The 27,297-nt window shown below is 37.9% G+C and overlaps 4 protein-coding genes across 11 annotated transcripts; 3 read left to right on the forward strand and 1 right to left on the reverse strand.

Annotated features, from left to right (window-relative positions):
* Window positions 1-10,878: 10,878 nt before the first annotated feature.
* Window positions 10,879-14,217, forward strand: LOC121798901 (mevalonate kinase-like). Of its 8 annotated transcripts, none has more exons than XM_042198154.1 (6): window positions 10,879-11,143; window positions 11,599-11,842; window positions 11,936-12,189; window positions 12,914-13,327; window positions 13,487-13,635; window positions 14,023-14,161. In XM_042198154.1, exons 1-5 carry the CDS (start codon window positions 11,005-11,007, stop codon window positions 13,606-13,608), a joined length of 1,173 nt encoding a protein of 390 aa, XP_042054088.1. In that variant the 5' UTR covers window positions 10,879-11,004; the 3' UTR covers window positions 13,609-13,635; window positions 14,023-14,161. The 8 variants fall into 8 exon arrangements, with proteins under 8 accessions (XP_042054088.1, XP_042054084.1, XP_042054086.1 ...); XM_042198152.1 differs by having other exon boundaries at window positions 10,880-11,143; window positions 14,082-14,217; XM_042198151.1 differs by lacking the exon at window positions 14,023-14,161 and having other exon boundaries at window positions 10,880-11,143; window positions 13,487-13,817.
* Window positions 14,155-15,244, forward strand: LOC121798902 (carboxylesterase 1-like). The gene has a single exon (XM_042198159.1). The coding sequence runs from the start codon at window positions 14,155-14,157 to the stop codon at window positions 15,112-15,114; it is 960 nt and encodes a 319-aa protein (XP_042054093.1). The 3' UTR covers window positions 15,115-15,244.
* Window positions 15,245-19,352: 4,108 nt separating this feature from the next.
* On the forward strand, window positions 19,353-21,255 carry LOC121798904 (putative F-box protein PP2-B12). Its single transcript, XM_042198161.1, has 3 exons — window positions 19,353-19,963; window positions 20,487-20,605; window positions 20,692-21,255. Exons 1-3 carry the CDS (start codon window positions 19,673-19,675, stop codon window positions 21,179-21,181), a joined length of 900 nt encoding a protein of 299 aa, XP_042054095.1. The 5' UTR covers window positions 19,353-19,672; the 3' UTR covers window positions 21,182-21,255.
* A 215-nt stretch (window positions 21,256-21,470) lies between these two features.
* LOC121798903 (NADPH-dependent aldehyde reductase 1, chloroplastic-like) lies at window positions 21,471-22,840 on the reverse strand. The gene is made up of 3 exons (XM_042198160.1): window positions 22,503-22,840; window positions 22,057-22,433; window positions 21,471-21,984 (listed from the first exon to the last, which is right to left on the reverse strand). Exons 1-3 carry the CDS (start codon window positions 22,719-22,721, stop codon window positions 21,603-21,605), a joined length of 978 nt encoding a protein of 325 aa, XP_042054094.1. The 5' UTR covers window positions 22,722-22,840; the 3' UTR covers window positions 21,471-21,602.
* Window positions 22,841-27,297: the final 4,457 nt, after the last annotated feature.

Here is a 27,297-nt window from a genome sequence, read left to right on the forward strand (position 1 = left end):
GTGAATGGAAATGGGATGAGGTTGCTAGAGAAGTTGGACAACCATGGAACACGCGAGAAGTCTAGATGGAGAAGAATTCCTGTCACCCGACCGGGTGAATTTTCTGTTGTAATATTCCACCCGGCCGGGTGAGGTCCATAAAGCAATGCGAAGTCAGACGGGCTCGAATTCCTGTCACCCGACCGGGTGAATTGTCTGTTGTAAAATTCCACCAGGCCGGGTAGTTCATTTGTAACTGCAAGCTTGCAGTTTCTCGGCAGTTGAAAGGAATTAAAAAGGGAAAATCAGCAGATTTTGGGTGAGGTTTTTTGGGAGACGAAGACGAAATTGGAGAAAAGAAAAGAGAAGAGGAAGAAGAAGGGAGGAGGATCCGGCATCCAATCTTCATCATCTCGGAGACGGATTACCGCCGGCTATAGGAGAACACCATTAATCTTACGGTTTTTTCTTCATTAGCATGTGTGGCTAATTTTTCTTCATTGCTCCTAACATTAGTAGGATGAATTTATTGTAGAGATTATATATTTAATCATTTGCTTTGGTTTTCATCCATGGTTCGGATTTTACATATGCTATGTTTTGATGCATCAAATGTAGTATATTAATTGCCTCTTTCTAATGTCTCTTTAACTTGGAAATTGGATGAAAACTTAGATGAAAAACTTGTGAATTTTACCTTGTTCAGAGATGAATGCATAAGTGAATATTGATGTAAAAAAGTCTTCGAAGTTGAATTAATACTTATTACGCATCCGTGGGAGTTTAGTTTTATGAGAAGATGTTTATGTGTTAAGTGTTCAGCTAACCATAATATTTGTTGGCTTGAGAACTTAGTCTAGTATTTACCGCGCTTCCACAGGAATATTAGTTTAATAAGTAGGTACTTGTGACTATGTGTTCCGCTAGCACTAGTTCTATAATTCTTTAAGTATGTTCAGTACTTTTAGAGTGTAAAATTGATACATCGTTCTCAATAGCTTATGAACTTGAATATAGAATCAATACAATAGTGATTCATCCGAAAGTTGTTAGGAGCAATGTTCTTTATCTCTTGAGTTTCCCTATTTCCGTATTTTAGTTTCTAAATTTAGTTTATTAATCTTGTCAAATCTTGTTAAATAATCATACGCCTCCCTGTGGATCGACACTCTTTTACTACAACTGCATCTGTACTCTTGCAGAAAAGTTGTAATTTTAGAGCTATTTAATTTACTTGTGTGTTATTAATTCATTGATATAAAAGCTCGAAAAATATCCATCAAGTTTTGGCGCCGTTGCCGGGGAGGCAACTGGTTATTTAATTTAGAATTCTTTTTGTTTTTATTTTTGTATAGTTTTCTAACATTTTATTTTTTGTTTCAGAGTTGTAGCTAGAAGACTAAGTCGAGCCAACGACTTTAAACAAAGGCGCTAGTTGGGAGGAAACCCAATGAGTTTTTAGTTTATTATTTTCTCTTAATAAATCGAGGGTTTTGTTTACTCAATTCTTTTCTTCGATGTATTTTAATGAATTGAGTATTTTTTTTTAATGTTATTTTAGTTTTTTTTGTGTAGGAGCAACATGGAGATATGACTCACATTGGAGCTTATGAGGAAGTACACCTGCAAAGGAATATACACCCACCCTCCCACCCGATGCACTATGGACATCATGCCAAGTTTGGGGGAGTCCACTATCCCTTTACTTTTTATGTTCTTCTTTGCATGCATTGAGGACAATGAAGCATTTAAGTTTGGGGGGTTTTGTTGAGTTTCAATGATTTTTATGCATGTTTCTTGGGTGTATTGTATGATAAAGGTGCTTTGAATCAAGTAATTGACGGATGCATGCTTTATCTTCGGCTTTCTGGTTGGGAAATCTTGCTTGATTTTACTTGATCTTTGAAGCTTAGGATGGATGGAATTTGTGCATGAATTTATTTGAAAGAGCATGTTGTGATTACAACCGATTTCTTAAGTTGAGGAGAGTATGAAAATCACATGTCTTGTGGAAATTATCTTGGATTGATTTACTTTATTGAGTGAAGTGCTTGCATTCATTTGTGTTAATGATATGGGAGGATAAGGCACTAGGATGAACTCCATGGCCAAATGATCACATGCCTAGTCCAACAAATGATCCCCTAGAAGCCACTTTGAGCTTAATTCCCTATTGTTTTTGTAAACACTTAGCCAATCACTTAGCTACTTAAATAAGCCTCATTTTAGTCTCATCAATAGACCTTGCTACTATTTGGGTGCTAAATACAAGTTTGAGCTTTGTTGTTTGAGTTTTGAGTGTTGGGTGGTGTTTTGTAAAAGTGTAGACATTTTGAGACTTGATTAATGTATAGGTGTTGAGAATGAAGTTCTTAGAGAAAAAAAGAGAAAAATACGACCTCCAAATTTGCAAAAGTCGAGGTCCTTTGGAAAAAAAAATAAAATAAAGTTTGATGAAATAAAGATAGAGCTTCTATTTTTAAGATGTAATCTTGTCTAGAATGGATCTCAAGTTTGGGGGAGTGAAAGTTTGGTTGTAAAGTCATATTGATTGATTCTTTGGAAGGAAGTAGTAGGAGGAAAGACTTTGGCACTCAAATGTGTAGCTTTTGAGCTCACTATCCATATTTATCCTACCTCATCCCTAGCCCCATTACAACCTTGAATTAAGACCTTGGACCTTATTGTTGATGCACTGTGGATGTTTTGTAAATAGCTTGGTAGAGTTAAAGAAGTTTGATTTGAAATCCGCGAGTCTGTGCGATTAGTAATGCTTGACGAGTCAATGACGACGGTTTGAGTTGTATGATCTTATGCTTGGACTTACTTTGAAATGCACATTGACTTGAAGTTCTATGTTGATAAGTGATGGTTCTTGAGAGTGGGAAATCTTGATTGGAATTGTTGGGGGTTTAGATTTTGTCATTCACGTCCTTACTTGATACTTTGTGATGAAAACCTTTGAACTAAACCTTGTGGGTTAGAATTTGTTGAGTTATTGTGCTTAAGATGAATCTTGCTCGAGGGCGAGCAAGAACTCAAGTTTGAGGGTATTTGATGCGAAACATATTTTCTATATTTTCCCCTTTAGACTACACATTTTTATGTAAAATATAACTCATCAATTCGTGTTTTGGGGTACGTTTTATGATTTCTCATTCGACATAAAGTGCATATGAAATTAGCCGTAATAATGATACTTCTAAATTCACCGACCTTCTAAATCACTGTTCCTTTGTTAGCCATTAATTGTCTCCTCGTGTCTTATATTGTTTTAGATATTTTGCAGCTTGGATAATTGCTTTCTATACGCGGATGTTTTTTGTTTACAGTCCCAAAATAGAGAGCAACAGTAAGTGCTATTTAACTGAGGATATGGAGCAAGCTTTACATGTGCCCTTAGCACATGGAGTGAATGGAAATGGGATGAGGTTGCCAGAGAAGTTGGACAACCATGGAACACGCGAGAAGTCCAGATGGAGAAGAATGCCTGTCACCCGACCGGGTGAATTTTCTGTTGTAATATTCCACCCGGCCGGGTGAGGTCCATAAAGCAATGCGAAGTCAGACGGGCTCGAATTCCTGTCACCCGACCGGGTGAATTGTCTGTTGTAAAATTCCACCAGGCCGGGTAGTTCATTTGTAACTGCAAGCTTGCAGTTTCTCGGCAGTTGGAAGGAATTAAAAAGGGAAAATCAGCAGATTTTGGGTGAGGTTTTTTGGGAGACGAAGACGAAATTGGAGAAAAGAAAAGAGAAGAGGAAGAAGAAGGGAGGAGGATCCGGCATCCAATCTTCATCATCTCGGAGACGGATTACCGCCGGCTATAGGAGAACACCATTAATCTTACGGTTTTTTCTTCATTAGCATGTGTGGCTAATTTTTCTTCATTGCTCCTAACATTAGTAGGATGAATTTATTGTAGAGATTATATATTTAATCATTTGCTTTGGTTTTCATCCATGGTTCGGATTTTACATATGCTATGTTTTGATGCATCAAATGTAGTATATTAATTGCCTCTTTCTAATGTCTCTTTAACTTGGAAATTGGATGAAAACTTAGATGAAAAACTTGTGAATTTTACCTTGTTCAGAGATGAATGCATAAGTGAATATTGATGTAAAAAAGTCTTCGAAGTTGAATTAATACTTATTACGCATCCGTGGGAGTTTAGTTTTATGAGAAGATGTTTATGTGTTAAGTGTTCAGCTAACCATAATATTTGTTGGCTTGAGAACTTAGTCTAGTATTTACCGCGCTTCCACAGGAATATTAGTTTAATAAGTAGGTACTTGTGACTATGTGTTCCGCTAGCACTAGTTCTATAATTCTTTAAGTATGTTCAGTACTTTTAGAGTGTAAAATTGATACATCGTTCTCAATAGCTTATGAACTTGAATATAGAATCAATACAATAGTGATTCATCCGAAAGTTGTTAGGAGCAATGTTCTTTATCTCTTGAGTTTCCCTATTTCCGTATTTTAGTTTCTAAATTTAGTTTATTAATCTTGTCAAATCTTGTTAAATAATCATACGCCTCCCTGTGGATCGACACTCTTTTACTACAACTGCATCTGTACTCTTGCAGAAAAGTTGTAATTTTAGAGCTATTTAATTTACTTGTGTGTTATTAATTCATTGATATAAAAGCTCGAAATATATCCATCACTAGGGCGAGGGTGTTTGTTGGAGGGATCGCCCCGCTCCAACAGATTGGCTTTGGCTTCAAGTGGGCTAAAGCCCTTGGCCTTTTGGTCACTTTTGCGCACATCAGCCTTAATGCGCAATTTCACGATCAAGTCTTCAAGGGTCATCTGCTTTCGCTTGTGTTTGAGATAGCTCTTGAAGTCCTTCCAACTAGGAGGAAGCTTGTCGATGATCGTGCACCTTAAGAACTTGTCGGGCAAGGTCATCCCTTCAGCCACTAGTGCGTGGATGATCATTGGAGCTCTTGAACTTGCTCCATGGTGGGTCGAGAGTCGACCATCTTGTAGTCCATAAATTTGGATGCTACAACTTGTTCAGTACCTGCAGCATTATCTATGCTATACTTTCTTTCTAGGCTTTTCCACATCTCTTTTGATGTGATTACAACGGAGTATACATTGTACAAACTATCATCTAAAGCACTTAGAATGAAATTTTTACAAAGATAATCTCCTTTTCTCCAAGCTTCATAGTCCGCCATGACTTCGAGCCTGGTCTCTTGATCGGTTGGCGCGGGCGGCTCGTTTTCCGTGAGGAAGTTGGCGACGCCCAATGTTGTCAAGTAGAACAACATCTTTTGGTACCACCTTTTTAAGTCAGATCCTCCAAACTTTGGTGGCTTCTAGGCAGGTGGCATCATTCTTGGTGCCAAAGGTGCCGCACTTGGTCCATGGAAGGAACCAATTCCGTTGCCCCCGAAGGAGCCATCAACGTGGTTGGGCATAGAGCCACCACCATTCATGTTGGGCATAGAGCCCGCCATGGTCGTACCAGCCCCGAAGGGACTAGCACCCGCGTGAGACCCGAAGGCCTTAGCATTCGTGTGAGACCCGAAGGCCCCAGCACTCGATCCATTAAAGGATTCAAATGAACCACTAAAAGTGGAACCAACCGATCCACTCAAGGTGGATCTACCAGTGGGCACAAGGGGATTAACAAACTCCCAAGGCGTTGTTGATGAAGATGGATAGAGCCCGGGAGTGGGCATCATCGAGGGAATCGACGAAGTGTTAACAGGTCCAGTGGTCGCCATGGTGGAGGAAATGGCGGCGACGGTGGTGGTGGCAGCAGCGATGTTAGATTCAGTCGACATCTCCAGCAAAGGTGTTAAAAGTTTCGAAAGTGTTAAGTTCAGTTTATAGTCCAAATTCCTTCAAAGGCAAGTTATCTCGTCTTGCAATTGTTGGATTCTAGGATTACAAGAGATACAACCGAGCGTAATACAATCCAAAATAAGGAATACAAAAGGGGAAACTGAAATGAAATTACAATTGAGAAATTCGAAACAGTTACCGTGAGCAGTGGTTTAGCCGAGTCGAGGAGGCCTCTTTCCGCAAGACGAGATACGCCCCGTTAGTGCTCTCGGTTTGGCTTGTCGTCCCCAAAGATAAAACGGTACGTCTCTGGTGAAGGAGCATCACAATCAACAGAGCTCCGACGAACTGGATGGAGGAGAGGGCTGAGCTTTCGACAGAAAAACAATGCAGAGAGAGGGAGAGAGCTTATGTTGTTATGCTTGTGAATGATGTGTGAAGCGTGTTACAAGTTTGTGGCAGGAGTGTGGCTCATCATGCAGGGTCAATCAAGCCATGAAGGCTCATCATGGCTCATTCGTAACCGTCAGCAGTTACAAGCTTGTGGCAGGAGTGTGCCTTCCGCGTGTGGAGCGTGTGGATTTCTCACGTGGCAGCCGTGTAGGCTTTGACTGTGCCACGCTTTACGATGTGTCAAGCCACTTGGATTGCTGACTCAGCGGTGGTCTAAAATGATTACTACGGGTCCAGACCCGAGCCCAAAGACCACCCAAAGACCAATTGCCAAGATCCAAGTCCAAGTCCGAGATCGAGATCGAGACCGAGCCTGAGCCCGAGGTCCGCGACCGCGACCACGACCACGGGCTCGGGCGGGCGGCGGTGGGCGTGTGGGCTCTTTCACCCATCTTGGTCCACTATAATTATTAAGTAACATAAAGTCACTTAATTTAAGCACATTAAAAGATGTGTCACTTCTCCTATGTGGAATAATTAACACTAGTTAATTATTCCCTAAACTCAAACTCCAAGCTTTAATTAAAAACTAATCATGCCCAACTTTAATCCACTATTTCTCACTCATCGGAAATCGGATTTGAGAAAGTGAATATACTACATTTATCTGCGTAAAATGTAGATAGACGCTATATCATTTAATTTCACAAAATTAGATGTCTCGTCACATTTATTATTTGGTCAAAATTCATTGACCAGACATATTTTATTCCTTGATTTCTACATTTTGTATTAAATCCAATTTTTATTTATAAATACATGTGTGGCATCTTATTCAAGAAAACAATTTTACCATTTTCTATCTCGGAAATATCTTCAATTAGTTTGAAAAGTATGTTCAGCAAAATGGTAGAGATCCGACCAAACCAACTAATAGGAGCGTTGAGACGGGATGACAATATGTCGTGTCCATTGACAGGGTCAAACAATCCATTTTAATTGTCGGGAGTGAATGTCGATGACTATGAAGTCTCTGACATGGAACCTCTATCGAAAGGAAAGGGGAAGAAAGCGGCTGAAGCAGACATAACAAACACACGATTGAGGAGACGAAAATGGTGGCAAGAATATTCGTCGATGTTATGAAAATCCAACCTTTGGCATAACCAAAGTATCAAGTTTTTCTAAGAGAACGTTGCCTCAATGTACAATGAGATGAAGCAAAAGTTGGCACTTGGGGTTGGGCGTGATTATGGCTCGAGGATGTCTTCAAATTTGCATTATCATTATCAATCTGCACAAAAATGTAGGACAATGACTATATTTAGTAGTAGTAAGTCTTATAAAAATATGGACAATAGGTATGGAAAGGGAATTAAGATAAAATTGATAAAATAAGGTTTATAGTGGCACGCAGAGAAGCAAAGTCTCCACCTTAAGCCAATACTCTAATGGCAGGGATATCATCCATCAATCTGAATGGCGCGATGGAACAAAACCTGCACTTTTCCCCTATCCCTGATCTTGGAGAGTCGTCCTATAGGAACTAAAACACACAACAAATAGCTTGGATAAGATATAAGATGTGAATAAGAAAAACATCAAAATATGCTTTATCAACTTACAAGAAAATTATTTTAGAAATAATTTATGATTTTAAATTATGTATTGTTCAATTTTTAATTTAGTAATTTTAGAGGTTTTAACTTAAATTTATTAATAATAAAAATTTTAGCACTCACTCTATCCACTAAATGTTGTCAGCATTTGTCATTTCAGTCTTTATATAAAATGTTGTCCACTTCGTTGTTTTTCATTTTTAGTAAGTGGACTTCACTTTCCACTAACTCATTACATTCATATTATATTATGAAATTCATATTTAAATGTGTGACCAATATTCCACTAATTTTTTCAACTTTTGTTCTTCACATTTTTTAAAACTCGTGCCGAGTTAAATGTGGATAACATTTAAGTGATGTTCGGTTTCCAACATAAAATAATACCAAGATATAATCTAGGATTGAGTTGTGAGATTATTTTAGTCATAGGAGGTTAGCTATGACTAATTATCCTATGATCATCTAATATTGAGTTGTGGGATTGAATCTCATAAATCAAACATACTGCAAATTTAATTCCGAATACAATCTTGCAAACCGTACGCCCCTTAGTGAACAGAGGAGTACTAAATTACTAATACACTTTCCTTAGTGAACAGAGGAGTACTAAATTACTAATACACTTTTTAATAATAGGCTATTCTATGAGTGGGAGTGTATGGGGGGATTATAAGAGTTGTGTGATAAATAGTACTCTCCCCGTGCCACAAAGAGTATACATTCTTTTCTTTTTAATTTATCTCAATATAAATATACATTTTATAATTTTAAAAAAATCTTCTTTTGTAATGTCCGAGACATATCTATCATAATCTAAAGTGTCAGTTCAATGAAAAGACAAATTTACCCTTTTTGGAGGGAAAAAATTACAGTATGTGAGAGGGCACTTTGGGTAAATCCAGTTGGCTAAATTTGGAGTTTATTTTCTGATTTTTTTTATACTGCAGCCTATATTTTCAGCAGTTTCCAAGAGAGAAAAATTGAGTGAATAACAGCTGTGCGACGATTTTCAAGAAATAAAAAGCTGTAATCTTGCAGGTATATGTACCAGCCAATCTTTAAACTATTTACAAAATTTCTATATAAAGATGTAATTAGAGAGAAAAATCTCTATATATCCCAACACAGAAACAAATAACAATACTTCAATGCAATTAGAGAGAAAGATGAGAAGAAGAAAAAGAAGGTGAAAAGATCTGATCGGCGGCAAGGCTGCGAGTTTGCGGCTGCGCGATGCTGCCCACGAATCCGGACCAGCGACCTGCTGCAGGAGACGACGATGTTTGATGATGGCGAGTAGCAGCAGCGGCGGGGATCAAACTCCGAGACAGCCGCGTCCTCGGCTGTCTTCTCCGGGCGAGCAGACCGGCGGAGTGGGTGTTGGGAGAATTAGCTGCTGTTCTACAATACACCCTAAGGCACAACTCTCTCTATTCCCTCATCGCCGGACGTCATTTTCTGCAAGAGTACGGACAAGGAGACCGGCAGAGGAAGGGCGATGGAGGAGCGGCGAGGCAGTGCGGAAGGCGTGGCGGCGATGCAGGTTGATGGGCTTGCCGGCGTGGTGGCGATGCACGAGTCAATTCCTCCAATTGAGAGAGAAAGAGGGAGATGAGAGAGTGCAGCGCCGATTTGGGGGGAGAGGCGCTGCTTTTTCATATAGGGTTTAATTTATGGAGTACTATTATTTGGGTTTATTTGTGTTGGTATTTTAGTTTAAGGAGTGTATTATTTGGGCTTTATTTGTGTTGGTATTTCAGTTTAAGGAGTGTATTATTTGGGCTTTATTTGTGATGAATTTTATGATTAAAAATTTATAAAAATTTAGAGTTCCAAATTGGGTGTTATGGCTATATTATCATTATATTTATGTTTTAAATATAATGATAATATCTTTTAATTTAAATTCTCTTTTGTAATTAAATTTGTATATTATTATTTTGCCTTTTATTAGATTTTTAATTTAAAAATATAGGTATAATTATTGGAAATTGTTATATATAGTAAAATAAATCTTTAACTTGATGAATTCGAGTAGTTTTATAGAAAAGTGGTCCTTCTAAATTTTATTGAAAGATGCATATATAATTGAAACTTAATTATAAATAAATTATCTAACGTAAATTCAAAGTAATTAATACCTGGAAGTAAAATTATTTCGTTATTAATACATACTCAATTGTTTGCAAATTGTGTTTATATTTTCATATATTAACTTATGAAAATTCTTTAAAGACACCAAATCTCTTGAATTACTAAAATTCTATAAAAAAAATACTACTGTCCATATTTCTGAAAATTTGTCACTTATTCTCATTTTGTTTGTCCCTAAAAATTTGTCACCTTTTACTTTTACCATCTTTTGTAGTGGACTTCACACTCAACTAACTCATTAACACTCATATTTTATTTAGTTTAAAACTACTTCCTCCGTTTCATAGTAGTGAAGTCATTTTATCATTTTGGTACATTACATAGTAGTGGAGTCATTTACCCTTTTAATAGATTTTCAGTGGGATGCCCCAAAAACATGTTAATCGCTTATAGTGGACGGAGGGAGAACTATGTTTTTTTTTTACGACATTTGAATAACGGCGAAATGGAGGGAGTACTATGTTATCATGATCAAATTTATACAGAATTTTTTACTTTTGTGTTTTCCAAATATATAGTATAAGGATATAAATACATCTAATAAAGTGTTATATACCATATGCTTCCTTTATTCAACTATAACACATTTTTCTAATGTCTTATTACATTTTCTGGAATGGAAGCATATTTCCAATTTATCCTTTGTCTTATTATATTCATATTCTCCACTCTAACTTTTTATTTTAATATATTTAGCCATTAATATATCTTTATTATTTGAAAATCATTTATCCCGTGCATAGCACGAGTGATAACACTAGTTCTTCAATAATAGTAATACTTTAATTAATTTACTTTCTATTTTCTGTCTTACCTGTTGCGGAACGGAGATTCAAGATTTGTGGAAATGAGATTTGAGGAATTGATCGCGTAATAAAGTGAGAGCAAACCCCACCTACCCAAAAGTTGTCTCATTCAAAGTTGACATCATACGCTTTTGGAATTCTCCGCCATTGTCAGCCCGCCCACCCGCCCGCCATTCACTGGTTCACACACACACATTGCTGCTAAATAAATCCCTAGGTGAGGTCATTCATCCTAAAATAGCCCCATGACCATGGAGGTCAGAGCCAGAGCGCCTGGGAAAATCATTCTCGCCGGCGAGCACGCCGTTGTTCACGGATCCACCGCCGTCGCCGCCGCCATCGATCTCTACACTTATGTCTCCCTTCGCTTCCCCACTCCCCACGGTACTTTGCTTCACTTCTTCTAATTTTTATTAAATGTTCGTTTCGGATTGATTTTCCTTCATTTTTACTTTGATTATATCGTTGAACTCATGTGCTGTGTTTGTTGGGGGTTTACGCGGCCGTAACTGGTGGAAATCAGCTCAGTTGTTACTTCTTAGCTGCTATACATGATCAATTTCACAATCTACGTTTAAGAGCTTCCTCGTTTATTTATGATTAAAGTTCCAATTCCTAATCAATCAGTTGATGAACTGTATATCTGAAGTTCGGTATTGATTCATGGAGGAATTACACGATCGATATAGCTGAAAAATATGTATCACCATCATGGAATCCAGGCTCTCGATGGTAGTATTATTAACAGCTTACCTATTGTTCTATTTTGATAATATAACTATATGCTAGTAGTAATTTTTATGTTTTCCTTCTCTCACTTTTCAAAATACTTATTCTAGATAACGAAGACGCACTAAAACTCCAGCTGAAGGATGTGGACTTGGAATTTTCTTGGCCAGTTGGAAAGCTTAAGGCAGTTCTGCCTGAACTGGGAATCAAGTCTGCTTCCTCGCCTTCATCGTGTTCATTAGAGACCTCAAAAGCAATTGCTTCATTAGTTGAAGAACTAAATTTAGCAGATGCTAAGCTTGGACTTGCTTCAGGAATTTCAGCTTTCCTTTGGCTATATACATCGATTCATGGGTGTGCAAATGAGCTCTATAATGTTTCTAATACTTATTCTAAGCATGAATATGCTGCATCTAATTTAGTTGCAATTTTTTTTTTCGTTATCAGTGATAAGCCAGCTAAAGTTGCTGTGACTTCTGAGCTACCATTAGGTTCTGGCTTGGGTTCATCTGCTGCCCTTTGTGTAGCACTGTCTGCTGCCCTCCTTTCACTATCTGATTCTTCAAAACTTGATTTTAGCCATCAAGGTTGGCAAACATTTGGGGAGAGTGAACTAGATCTGGTAAACAAATGGGCATTTGAAGGTGAAAAGATGATCCATGGGAGGCCATCTGGTATAGACAATACAGTAAGCACCTTTGGTATGTAAACATTCTCCTTTGATATCCTCAATCTTTATTACTCCTTCAGCACTAAGATGATAAAGAACTTGGTATTGAAGAAGCAATTGATTGACTGTTGTCTTAGGTACAGAGTATGATGAGTGCCTATGTACTCAGTCAAACTGCTTGAAATGCTTATTGTGATAAATATATACTCCCTCAGTCCCGCTATAAGCAAGGCGTTTCTTTTGGGCACGGGATTTAAGAAATGATATTTAAAGATTTAAGTATGAGAGAGAATAAAGTTGAAAAGTGAAGAGAGAATAAAGTTGAAAAGTGAAGAGAGAATAAAGTTGAAAAGTGTAAATGTGTTACTATTTTTTTCGAAAAGGGGAAATGACTCATTTTAAGTGGGACGTTCCAAAAAGGAATGCAAATCGTATATGGTGGCACAGAGGGAGTATAATTAATGGAAAAACCACTATCTGAAGTATTAAGGATGGAATATGTGATAGTATTTTTAATATTTGAACTTCAAAAGGATTGAAACTGGCATGCATAGAATAGAAGTTAAATGAATGGGTGATTTATTTGTTACACATGTTTTCATAGCTAAAAAATGACTTGTAGCATCTGATTGTATATGAGATATGCTTCCTTATAAGGAACTTAAGAACCTCATACTGGTTTTGAAGAATGGTAAATTACTTGCTACATTGGGAAATTTTTCTTGGACTATTTCAGCTAACAAAATCTATTACAGGGAACATAGTAAAATTTAGGTCTGGCGAACTCACACATATCAAAACGAATATGCCTTTGAAGATGCTTGTTACTAACACGAAAGTTGGAAGAAATACAAAAGCATTGGTGGCTGGTGTGTCAGAAAGGGCAGCGAGGCATGGTAGTGCCATGACCTCTGTTTTTAAAGCTGTTGATTCGATTAGCAATGAGGTGGTTGGCATCATCCAGTCACCAGTTTCTGATGATCTTGCTATAACAGAGGAGGAGGAAAAACTAGGGGAACTGATGGAGATGAATCAGGGGTTACTCCAGTGCATGGGGGTCAGCCATAGCACCATTGAGACTGTGATCAAAACTACTTTAAAATACAAGCTAGCCACTAAACTAACTGGAGCTGGTGGAGGAGGCTGTGTTCTCACACTACTTCCTACCCGTATCCTTTTTGCTTGTGCTATTCTTTTTCATTGTTTGATTAGTTATATTGTTCACAATCTTTATGTGCTATACCATCCAGAGTTTTTATTTTTTTTTTCCTATTTTTGTTTGATGTCTTCCAAGTACCTAAAGTGAATTCCATGACTAGATGACCTAGTATTAGCAGCAACAGTGGTTGACAAAGTAATTAGAGAGCTAGAAGAATGTGGGTTCAAATGTTTGATTGCAGGAATTGGTGGAAGAGGCATGGAGATTAGCTTTAGTGGGTTCTCTTCTTAACATACAGCCCAGAATCAACACGAAAATGTATGATCTGTATCTTAATCTTCAAATAATGATTTGCAGATCCAATCATTCTATCATCTTGTTTCTGTGTCCGTGCGTATAGCTTTTTCATGCTAGTCAGTGTTTTCTTGTACGAACTGTTAAACTGTTGTTGCATTCTATATTTGGCTCGAAAGAATTGTAAGTAAAAAAGCCTTTTTTCATTTCTATCCCTTGCAAATCTTGTGTTCTTGAGAGGTTGAGCAGTAATGAATGACTTGGGTACCTAATTTATAATTGCCTTTTAAGCATCGTGTGCGTATTAGGTGTTAGCTATCTTCCGACTTTGGCCTAATTATCTGATTTAACATTAATGCCTAATTTTTCTGAGTTAAACCGTTAATTATTTAGAAATTTTAAAATTGTTAGTTATGACCGGTGGGGGTAAAATTCGGCAATGGAATTAATTGCACAAAACGGCGGTGTAGGATGATTCAGATGTATATATCTCATCTCTGGACTAGAATAGAGAGAGCTCCAACACGTTGAGTCAAAGTAACAATGTCAGAGACGCAAGCCATTTCCGATCCCTACGCCAGTCTGGGCCTCATAAAAAATTCCGACGGTTCCTTCACACGCATCGCCGCCATATATGATTCCACGGCGGCCTGCCCCGATCCACCAATCTCAGTTCCCATCCTCACCAAGGACGTCTCCATCAACCCACAAAACAACACGTGGGCCCGCCTCTATCTCCCCCGATCCAAAATCCAATCCTCCACCAAGCTTCCCCTCATACTCTTCTTCCACGGCGGAGGCTTCATCGTGGCCAGCGCAGCCTCATCCTTCTTCCAGAGCTTCTGCTCCGACATCGCCCTCCACCTCAACGCGCTGATGGTGTCGGTCGATTACCGCAACGCGCCGGAGCACCGCCTCCCCGCCGGCTACGACGACTGCATGGAGGCCCTGCTGTGGCTCAAATCCGGCGACGAGTGGATCAACGACCACGCCGACCTCTCCAACTGCTACATCATGGGCAACAGCGCCGGCGGTAACATAGCGCTGCGCGTGGGGCTGCAGGCGTCGCGGCGCGTGGTGGAGCTGGCGCCGGTGAGGATCCGAGGGCTAATTCTGCACCAGCCGTTCCTAGGCGGGGTGGAGCGGACGGCGTCGGAGATCCGGCTGGCGGAGGATGAGATAATCCCGTTATATTTGGCTGATATACTGTGGGATCTGGCGCTGCCGATTGGGGCTAATCGTGACCATGAATTCTCGAATCCTTATAAGGGATTGGTGGAGGTGGATAAGATTGTGAGCGAGGGGTGGAGGATTTTGGTGTCAGGCTATGAAGGTGACTCCTTGATTGATCGTCAAATGGAGTTGGCCAAATGGTTGAAAGGGAAAGGTGTGGTGGTTGTGGAAGATTTTAGAGAGGGAGGATCTCATGGGATTGAGTTCTTTGATCAGTCCTTTGCTCGAGCCTTGTATCCTGTTCTGAAGAATTTCATTCTTGATGTTTGAAATTTTCTACATTTATTTTGTTCTATTGACTCTAATTTCATATAATCATATTACTATTACAATATGTATGTTGTTTGTATTGGAGTATCATGTACTCTTTTAGTCTATCAATTAAATTTTCATTTTGTCATTTTCGTCTCTTAATTATATTTTTTTATTACTTTAGGTAATAGACCCTATATTCCACTAACTTTATCTCACTCAAAAATAGATTTATATCACTATAAAAAACTTATCTCTTAGGGACACAAAAATTGAGATACAATCACTTATGTTTTAAAGTTTAAAAAAAATAACAAATTATGACGCAAAAGAATGTGTCCCTAAATTAAAGACAAATTAACTTAATCTTTTGTCTTTATGAAGCTTCTATTTCTATACTATAATTTTAGTTGAGACACCAACAATAAAAATCATTTTTGGAGAGTTGGTGGTATATATAGAATAATGTCCTAATGCAATGTATATAAAGCACTCAATACGTTGTTATAATGCCGTCAAATTTTCGAATCTTTAATGTTACATACTTCTTAATGACAATTGACAATCCTTAAAATCACAGAAAATTAAAATTTATTTAAATCTGTTAATGTAAATCAATTTTTTGAATATCATATAATATCAAATTAGAGGTAATTTTACAAGGATTCTAACAAAATCTCTATTGCATTTGTCAAGATAAATAAATTTGCACGAAAAATGTTATTTGTATACATCTATAACGACCTACAGTATAATGCTATTAACTGCATGGCTATGATACCCGAGTCAATGTACATAATTCTTTAGGTTTGATGGATATAATGCTAAAAAATGTACTCTCTTTTGTCCGCCATTAAAAGTCTCGACTCACTTTTATTATAAATGGTAGGTAGGTCTTACATTACCCAAAACAACTATTTTTATGTGACATGCCAAAATGAAAAAAAGTCTCTATTTTTATGAGACATGTGGAGTATAAAACTATGAAGTAATATATAAAAATGGGTCTCACATTTCACTATTTTTTTTACCCATTTCCTTTATACTTATTTCTTAAGAGCATCCACAGCGGAGAGCACACCGCTGTCCGTCTGTCCGTGCCAGAGGCACGGTGCTGCGCTCTTGCCGCTGGCACGGCGCTGCTCTTAGCTAAGAGCACGTCCGTGCCAGCGAGAAGGGCGACGTGGCGCGTTTCTATTGGCCGTTGGCATTTAAAAAAAAAAATAAAAAATAATACCAAAAATTAAAAAAAAAATATTTTTGGATTCTCAAAAATATACAGATTTTATTACCATTTTTTTGAATTTTTTTTAAAAAAATTAATCCCAAAATCATCTATAAATACATACATTCATCATCCATTTGGGCGAAATTCGGCCATGAGTAGTGGGTTTTTTTAATTTTATGAATTTAATTATGTAATTTTTAGGGTTGTCAAATCGTGCGGGTTGGGTCGTTATCGTGTCAACCCATTATCGACCCAACCTAATCGTGTCCCAACCCAACCCAACCCGAAATCATCGGGTTCTTATGGTGTCCCAACCCAACGGGTTCGTGTCGTGTTCGTGCGTGTTATTGTGTACCCAGAAAAAAGTCAACTCTCTATTAATGATAGTAAGTTAGCTTGACACGACACGATAACGACTAAAACATGATGTTATTATACGATTTAAACATGATATTACACAATAAAATAAAAAATTACCAAATTAAAATAATTATTTTCTTAATCAAAATAATAAAATTAAAGTATAGTTATATTAAATCTATATAATAAAATTAAATAATTAAAAAATTAATTAATATTTTTTAATTAATAAAATTAAAGTATAGTATTTTTAATTAATTAAAATTAAAGTATAATATTTTTTAATTAATTAAAATTAAAGTATAATATTTTAATCAACAAAAATAACTACAAATTAAAGTTTAATAATTTTTTAATTAATAAAAAATAATTTTTTTTCTTAAACGTATAACCCAAACCCGACCCAAACACGACCCGACCCAACCCGTTATCTTCGTGTTCTTATTGGGTCGACCCTATAAGGACCCAAATTCTGAACGTGCGTGTTCGTGTCGTGTTAATTTCGTGCCGGTCCGTGTCGTGTTATCGTGTCGTATCAAAAATTGCCAGCCCTAGTAATTTTTAATTTTTAGGATTTTAATTATGTAATTTTTAATTTTTTGTAATTTGTAATATTATTCCAGTTATTTTTAATGCATTTTAATATTGTGGAAATGTTTTTATTTAAATTGAATAATAGAATGGTGGGACCCTTGAGCATGTCCTTGCGAAAGAGCACGGATGTGGGTGTTGTGCTCTTGCCTAAGAGCAGAGAGTAAAAGTGGGTCCGAGTCCACATCCGTGCTCGTTGGCAAGAGCACGGATGTGGATGCTCTAAAACTCATGCTGAGCTCAAACGAGACTCTTAATGCTAGACGGAGGAGTAATATTTAAGTGTATCTTTGAAATTGTAAACAATTGTGTTTTAATGAAGTACGTACTCCTTTTTGTCGCACTAAAAATGAAGCATTTCTTTTTTTTACACGAGATTTTATGTAAGTGTTGTTTTGTAAGTTAAGAGGAGAGAGAATAAAATTAGATAATTCACAATGATCACAGTCTATCCCTCGACCCATCTCCATTTTCCTCCTGCAACGTCAACAATTTATCATCCAACCTATATTCGTACAAAAGTTTGCCCTATCCATCAGTCCATCTCCATTTCTTTTGTTTATTTGTTGTAATTTTTGTTTATTGCTTTATAAAATACAATAAAACGAAATACCCAAATAATATATTACCCCCTCTATCCCGACTAACATGACATATTTCATGGCCGGCATAGAATTTTAATAGAAGTGAGAAAAAGTGGTTGGGTGTACTTATTAAAATAGAGAGAAAAAGAAATATGAATATTTTAATATAAGTGAGAAAAAGTGGTTGGATGTCTAATTGGAGAGAGAAAGTTTTTAAAAAATGAAATATGTCATCTTATTTGTAACAAATAAAAAAGGCAAACGTGTCATCTTAAGTTGGATAAAGGGAGTACTAAACTCTTCGTTGTATTACAATATTATAAAAAATACAACGAGAAACAAACTTTATAAAAATACAAATACGCATTAATGGTTACCTGCCCAAATCTCTTCAATCATATAGCGTTGGAGTTGTTGATGGGCTTCTTGCTCGCGGCCCGGGTACTAGAAGTGAGCAAAAAAAAATCGAAAACCGAATATCTGAATCGAACCAAACCTAAATTTTGAAATTCGGTTCGATTTTTTTGATTTTTTGATTCGGTTCGATTTTGAAAATATAAAATTTTTGATTTTTCGGTTCGACAAAAAAACCGAAAAACCAAGTAACCTGTTCTAGGCAATATGCAATATATTATTACAATATATACATAAATCAAAATGTATAATATATATTGATTTTGGTTTTGGTTTTAATATATTATATACTCATTTTATTTTACAAGGAATATATAATACATATTGATTTTTGGTTTTTAGTTCTAGGCATATTGCATTTTTATTGTTGAACTTTTGCATTTAGACATAGTAGACTGTTTAATTTGCATTATCTTCACATTTTTAAGATGTGATTTTCTATATATTCCTTAAAATTTGTATTTATATTTTGAAACTCTTATATCTCGATAGCACGGGTGTTAATCCTAGTTACCTAGAAATGGAATGCTTGGTTAATTTATCTGCCAACTGTCTTCCAATTCAATTGAATCAAAATTGGTTAATTTATCTGCCAACTGTCTTCCAATTCAATTGAATCAAAATTAATTTCAACCAATTTAAAACTTATTTTAGACTTTTAGTGCTAGACTTCTCGTCGAAGTAATATTAATTCGAATAAAGGTTAATTTCTTTTTCTTAGTTTAGAAGGTAGGCGTCTAATATTATTCATCGCATTTTTTTAATTACGGATTACACTGTCATCTAGAAAGTCAACTTGATGGTTAATTTATCTGCCAACTGTCTTCCAATTCAATTGAATCAAAATTAATTTCAACCAATTTAAAATTTATTTTAGACTTTTAGTGCAAGACTTCTTGTCGAAGTAATATTAATTCGAATAAAGGTTAATTTCTTTTTCTTAGTTTAGAAGGTAGGCGTCTAATATTATTCATCGCAATTTTTTTTAATTACGGATTATACTGTCATCTAGAAAGTCAACTTGATTTCTTCTACCTTATATAAATATTTTATGTTTGATTGATATTATTATAATTGTTTATTTAAGCAGGCTTAGGCTGAGTTGGTTTCTTTTTCTATCAAATATAGTAAATATTTCAATAGAAATGTACCCTGTTTGAAATCGGGATCGTAAAATCGCAAATGTAACAAAAAATGAAATGCAAATTGATTTCACTTAGCCAATTTCTCCAATATTATTATATTATGTTTTAAAATATTATCTTCACATGTCTGCCCAAGTTCATCACTCCATGTCTCTCTCTATATATACAGTATATGCAGCGGTGGCATCGTTTGAGTAACTGCACGAAGATATTTGGCACGATTTCTACAAAAATCTACAGAGAAGAGAAGAGATATGGCGGTGGAGAGTTCGAATGACATCTACGCCCTCCCCGAGGACTGCATAGCCACCGCGCTGTCGCTCACCAGCCCTAAGGACGTCTGCCGGCTGTCGGCGGTCGCTTCCACATTCCGATCCGCCTCCCAATCCGACGCCGTTTGGGGCCGCTTCCTTCCCTCCGATTATCTACACATAATTTCCCGCGCTCTTGACGGCTGCGATTCACTGCTTTCGAAATTTCATTCCAAAAAGGATCTCTATCTCCACCTCTGCGATCATCCCCTTCTCATTGACGATGCCCGCAAGGTATGTCGATTTGTTCTTCGACTTTTGTCGCACTCACTTTTTGTCGTTTAACATGATTCAATTTTGGATGCAATTACGTGCCTGGACTTGTGCGATGATTTCCAAGTTTTTGATATGATCATCTGCTGGATTATGCTATCGCGCTTCCAATTTTTCTTAACTGTGCGATTTCGCTGCTATCTATGTTTGAAAATGATTACATCCTCATCAGGATTTCTAATTATTAGGCGAAGAGAACTACTAACTCACATTTTTGTGATTTTTGGATTCTGTTTCGAGTGAGCTCCGATTTTCTGTTTCAGATTGATTTCATTTGCATCTAACACCAATTTATTGTGGTTGATTGAAAATTTTCTAGGTCTCTTGATGGGGTTTACCTAAGTGAAATTCTAGGTTACAATTTCTGCAACACTGCATTTTTTTTGTGGACTTTGAGTTTCTCATGCTTGGCCTTTTAGCTAGATCAAGTTTTATTGCTGTTTGGTGGTTGCATCTGACATGCTTGCTCTGTATCACTGAACAGAGTTTTCAATTGGAGAAGCTCAGTGGTAAGAAATGTTACATGCTATCTGCAAGGGACCTCTCCATTGTGTGGGGAGATACTCTTCAATACTGGCAATTTATCAGTCTCCCTGAATCCAGGTAGTTAGTTAAATGCCTCTAACTATCAGTTAACCCAAAATTGGGCTTTTCGCTGAACGGGCGATGCTTACCCTCATTCGTATTAGGTTTCCGGAGGTGGCAGAGCTCCTCGACGTGTGCTGGTTCGAAATAAGGGGGAAAATAGAGATGAACATGCTATCTGTGAACACTAATTATGCAGCATACCTTGTGTTCACTTGCAAGTCAAGGGTACATGGTTTTGATCATCAATCTGCAGAAGGTTATGTGAAAGTGAGTGGGAGTGAAAGTGAGAAACGTAGTGTTTGTTTGGATCCAGGAGGAGCGCAGAGGCATAGGTACCAGCTCGTACCGAGACGCGTAGGGTTGTTCTACCACCGCTTAACTCAAATGCGGAACCCGGAAGCCATGCTCCCAGAGGAGCCTGAGTACCCGAAGCAGAGAGGCGATGGGTGGATGGAGGTAGAATTGGGAGAGTGTTTTGTTGAAGGGCAAGATGGAGAGCTGGAGGTGAGCGTGATGGAGGTCAAGGGCGGCAACTGGAAGGGTGGCATCATTGTACAAGGGATTGAGATTAGACCTAAAGAGAGAAAGTAGATAGATTCTTGTGGTTGTTTGAATTTCTTAAAACCTTGATCAATGATCATAGTAAATTTGTGCAACTTTCTTTTTGTGGTGATGTTCGAGTTATAATTCGTTGTCCTGTTCTGTTTTCTGAACTCATCTTGTTGAAATTTCGACAGTAACTTATTGAGAAGAGTATTATCTGATGGACTATGAAACAGTGTTCAGTGTGATTCTGGCAAACCGGGTTTCACATAAGTAAAGCTTTTATATGTAGGTAACAGTATTTTATCTGGCAAGTGTCAAAAGCAAAAGATCGAACTACACATACAAAACTTTATTTAGGTGAAACCCATTTGTTATAAGTAGTTGCATCACAGTCCACATCTTACAACACACGTACATATATATAAAGCGGTATATAAGGTAGCAGCCAAAAAAGCAGTTGATCGGATCAACCATTGACGATTGATCCTCCATTAGGGTGGATGACTTGGCCAGTTATGTAAGACGAATCGACGTTGCAAGCAAGAAACACGTAGGCGGGCGCCACCTCGTGAGGCTGCCCCGCCCTCCCCATGGGCACCTCTTTCCCGAAGCTGGCGCTCTCATCCTCAGTGAAGGAGGAGGGAATCAGAGGCGTCCAAATAGGGCCCGGCGCCACCCCGTTCACGCGTATCCCCTTCTGCACCAGCTGCAGCGCCAGCCCCCGCGTGAAGGCCACGATCGCCCCCTTGGTCGCTGTGTAGTCCAGCAGCTTCGGGTTCCCTTTGTACGCAGTCACCGACGTCGTGTTGATGATGCAGCTCCCCTCCTTCATGTGCTTCAAAGCATGCCTGCAAATACCAATTCAATATTTCGATTTGGTTTGGTTAATTAAATTTGGAATGAAGTGGACGGTCACGGACCTTGTGGTGAAGAAGTAGGAGAAGATGTTGGTCCGGAAGACCCTCTCGAGGCGGGGCTCGTCGATCTCCTCGATGGAGCCGGCCTCGTACTGCTCGGCGGCGTTGTTGATGAGGATGTCGATCCTGCTGAAGCTGTTGACGACCTCATCGACGACGCGCTTGCAGTTGTCGTCGTAGCCGAGATCGGTGGGTATGGCGAGGGGGTCCTTGGCGTCGGCGTGCTTGGCCTTGGAGAGCATGTTGACCGTGTCGCTCGCGTCCTTGTCCTCTTGCCCCTTGACGTAGGTGAAGGCCACCGTGGCGCCCTCCATAGCGAAGCAGTGCGCCACGGCCCGCCCGATCCCGGAGTCCCCTCCGGTCACTAAGGCCACCTTCCCCTGCAAAACAAAATCAAACCAATTTTGATTTATCTGAAATATCTATGATGGATAGATTAGGATACGAACCACGAGCTTGTTGGCAGGTTTGTAGTGGTGAGTGGCGGCGCGGGGGGTGGGGTCCATGAGGTGCTCTTTTCCTGGCTGAGCATCCTGTTTCTGGGGAGGGAATTGATTGTCACCGGAGGCCATGGATCGTGGTGGTTTTGGAAGATTGTGGGGTTTGAAAGAGGTGGGAGGGTGGAGGAGAATGTGAGTGTGGATATAGGAAGAAGGGGAGAAGAGCATAATTTGTAGAGGGGGATGGGATGGAGCGGTGCAAATAGGGATTAGGATGAAAACGTGGCAGAGGAATATGAATAGAGCGGACACGTCGGCAGGGTCCGACGTCGGGAATGAGATTTAGATGGGTGGCGGTGGCAGTGCCAGTGCCAGTGCCACCGCCACCGATAATTCTCTTGGAATCCTTATCATTCACTAACAAATTGTAATTATACCCACAACTTATACTATAGTGCATGTGATGTACTAATAACTGAGTAGCATCTCACTTCTAATAACATACTAACAAAATTATATTAACGATGTTGAATGCATCTACAAAATGGATTATAATTGATCTAAGAAGCCCCTATCCAAGTCTAAGAGATGGAGGATCAATTTCCCTAATTCCTTAATGAGCCCACCCCTATCTAAGCAAAGATATTGAGGAGCAATTTGAAAGATTAATGGGCTAGATTAGATTAATAGGAAATAATTCTATTGGGCTTGGTCCAATGTTACAATTATTCTATTATATATATCCTCTATTGTAGAGAACACAAAATATAGAAAACCTAATTCTCTAAGAGAGAAAAGCGGCGCTACGTTCAACAGAGATTTCCTAGCTTTCTCTATAGAACGATTGTACCGAGGAATTGTTCCTGCATCGGATCAGAATACACGTGGACCTCGATAGTAGTTGATTCAACTTGCAGGACACAATCGTAGAAGAAAGCACAACAACAAGTAAGATTTAGTTCCGTTGTGTATTACGTGCTCAACTTGCAATATGATTATGAATCTAGATCTGTTATTCTTGTCTGCAATTTCCGCTGCGCTCATTAGATGAATACAAGAATTCCTAACAGTGGTATCAGAGCCCAGGGCTCGATTCATAATTGTTTTTGTAGTCTAATAATTTGTGGAGTAATTTTTTAAATTAAAACTGTGACTTGATCTGTGGAATGAAATCAGATTTCATATTTTGAAATTGTTGTTTAATTCGTAAATTTAGAATAATCGAATTAAAGGTTTGTGAAAATCTTGTTGCAAAACTAAAGTCAGACTATGAAGTTTTATATTTAAAATTCGTCCAATGATGTTTTGAACATGTTGTGATGCTTTAAAAATTGTCGAAAACAAACTCGCCAGTTTTCATTAAAATATCTTAAAGGTAATCTTGAATCCTTTTCTATTTTAAATATGAAACCAACATTTATATTTGAAATCAAAAGTGGTATATTTGAAATCAAAAGTGGTTTTGAACCAAAACATGTTTCGGATTTTATAATGGTTGGAAAGGTTTTAATTTTGATTTTGAAATCTTTTGAACCAAAATGGGTTTCGGATTTTAAAGAAAATTATGGATTTTAGAAATCCACCTATTTTCATCAAACTCACTGGGAATTGAATCGACAGCGAAGGCATGTACTGCGAGGTGCAGAGAAAGCATGGCGCTTGGCGTCAGAGGAAGCATGAGGCTCGACCCATCATTTGGACGAGTCTGGCCGTGCTTTTCTCATTCCCGACGCTGCTCCGTCGCCGGTGTCTCCTTAGAGGCGACGATTGATCTCTGTTTCACGGAGAATAGTTGGCGGTAGCTGTTTGTCGTCTTGACTCTTGGAGTAGAAGATGAGTAAAGGCAGTGGAGAGTAGTGGTTGGGTTACGCTTACTTTGGAAATTGGGCTTTGCAAATTTACTTTTAAAGTTGGGCCCAAAATTTTTTATCCATACGTAACTTAATAATTGCAATTACATAAAATAATTCATTAGTTAGACTATTGAACTATAGTTTCAGTTATTTATTTATTAATTAGATTGATAAATTTATTTCTATATTAATTTAGAATTAATATAATTAAATCCACATTTAATTAGTGAATAAAATTTGATGTTATTTGTTGAGCATTATTTGATATCCTATGTGATAAGCATGCTATTTGATTTATGCTTATTTATTTAACTATAGTAGTTAGAGACCGTGTTATATTATGTCTGGGTAGGCGGCGCCCAGTATGTGTAGTCCGTGTTATGCTATGTCTGGGTAGGCGGCGCCCAGTATTTGTAGTCCGTGTTATACTATGTCTGGGTAGGCGGCGCCCAGTAATTGTTTGAAATTTAATATTGGATATTATATTCACAAAACTAGTATCACACTTTTCCCCATAAAATAAAAGTCTTGTTTTGAAACAAACGCATCGCCCATCATAATTGTTTGATGTTCCTAGCCTTTTCGACCACGAGTTTTACGCCAAAGTGTTTACTCTAAATCTACAAGGCCTAGGCTCATTCATAGATGCATGGTTGGCATCGTGTGATGGGGTTGACTTGCTTAAATTGTTTAGTGACGCCAAAGCGACCTAAATAATTTATGGATGCATATTAATTGGATTAATAAACCAAGAATTGCAAAATAGTTGTTGCAATTGGCTTGGAGGCCTACCTTGTGATATTATTGTAGTGATCAGCCAAAGCAGGGGCTGCAATAATATAGACTTGGATCTTGGACCACTAAAATTTATATTTGATATAAATTCATATTTTATGTTTGGGGGACATAATATATGTCAAAATTAGTGGGAGCTAATCAATACAATAAGCCCTTGTTTGATTAGTGATGCGAATGTGATCTTTGCATGCTTTTCTGATTTGCTTTCGTTTTATTTTCTGTTCAGATAATATGTCAAACTTATCTTATGAGTGTATGATGGAAATAAACAAATTGACTAGGTCAAATTTCACGGAGTGGCAGAGAGACTGCCCAAAACTTAAGGCACAAGGTGCAATGAGTGGGAGCTCAGCTATGTTTGTCATTGAGATAAATATGTCTATGAATAACTCACAATCCTGGGTATTGGATACCGCTTGTGGTTCACACATTTGTAATAATGTGCAAGGTTTAATTGACAGCAGGAAAGTGAGGCCTGGGGAAGTAGACCTACGTGTTGGAAATGAAGCAAAAGTTGCTGCCGAACGCGTGGGAACTTATAGATTAGATCTTCCCTCAGGACATAGACTAGATTTACATAATTGTTATTTTGTTCCAGTTATTTCAAAGAATATTATTTCCATTCCGATGTTGGACATCGAAGGGTTTTCATTCCATTTTGCAAACAACAGATGTTCGTTTTCTAATAATGGATTGTTTTATGGAAATGCCTCTTTAGAGAATGGATTATATATGCTTGAATACAAACGGAATATTCTCAATGTGCAAAATAAAAGACTTAAGCTATGTAATACGGATAATGCTACTTATCTTTGGCATTGTAGACTTGGTCATATCAATGAGAAAAGAATAGCGAGATTGAGAAAGTTAGACTATCTAAATTCATTTGATTTTGAATCATATGGTGCTTGTGAATTCTGTCTCAAAGGAAAGATGACTAATAAGCCACTTTCTGGGAAAGGGGTGCGTGCTAATGGTGTGCTAGAGTTGATCCACACAGATGTGTGCGGACCGTTTCCAACTCAAGCAAAAGGTGGTAATTCGTACTTCATTACTTTCACTGATGATTTGACAAGGTATGAATATGTGTATCTTATGAAACACAAATCTGAGGCCTTTGATAAATTTAAAGAGTTTAAGTGTGAAGTTGAGAAACAACTTGGGAAAAGTATCAAAACTCTTCGATCAGATCGAGGAGGGGAATACTTGAGCCGAGAATTTCTTGATTACTTGAAATCGCATGGAATTCAGTCAGACTGGACACCTCCTGGTACACCACAAATGAATGGAGTATCTGAAAGGAAAAACCGAACATTATTAGATATGGTTCGATCCATGATGAGTTTAGCTAGTCTCCCTTTATTTCTCTGGGGTCATGCTTTACTAACGGCTATTTACATTCTAAATAGAGTTCCTTCTAAATCAGTTGAGAAAACACCATATGAGTTATGGTATGGCAAAAAGCCTTGTCTTAACTATATGCGGACCTGGGGTTGTCCAGCTTTTGTTAAGAAACAAATGACTGATAAATTGGAAACTAAAAGTGAGAAATGTTATTTTGTGGGATATCCTAAAGAAACTAAAGGATACGATTTCTACTGTCCTGAAAATCACAAGGTGATAACATCAAGGAATGTGACGTTCCTTGAAGACAGTTATGTCTGCAAGGAACAAGGTCAAAATACAGTAGATCTTGAAGAAATTCAAGAACCACAAGTTAACAATGAGGATGAGATATTATCCACTGGATTGGACAATAACTCAGTGGGAGTTTTTGATGATCTATTGGGGGGGGGGAAATTACTCTTAGAGAGGACCTTAGAGAGACTCTCGAAGGACCACCTCAAGACAATGAGATGCATCAAAAACAAGATGATACAATAGTTGCATCACATCTACCTCAAGAAGATCATAGTGATATTCCTGAACCTTCTCACATACAGAATGAACAGCCTGAACCAGAAGAAAACCAACTCAATAGGCCTAGAAGGATTCGTCGTGCACCTGAGAGACTGAATCTAATGGTTGAGAACCAAGATGATGAAGTTGATTTAGACGACGATGAGCCTAAGACCTATACCGAGGCGGTGTCGGACACCGATCGAGAGAAGTGGCTTGAAGCCTTGATATCTGAAATGGACTCGATGTACTTC

This window comes from Salvia splendens, chromosome 4 (assembly GCF_004379255.2).
Source record: "Salvia splendens isolate huo1 chromosome 4, SspV2, whole genome shotgun sequence".
Taxonomy (NCBI): domain Eukaryota; kingdom Viridiplantae; phylum Streptophyta; class Magnoliopsida; order Lamiales; family Lamiaceae; genus Salvia; species Salvia splendens.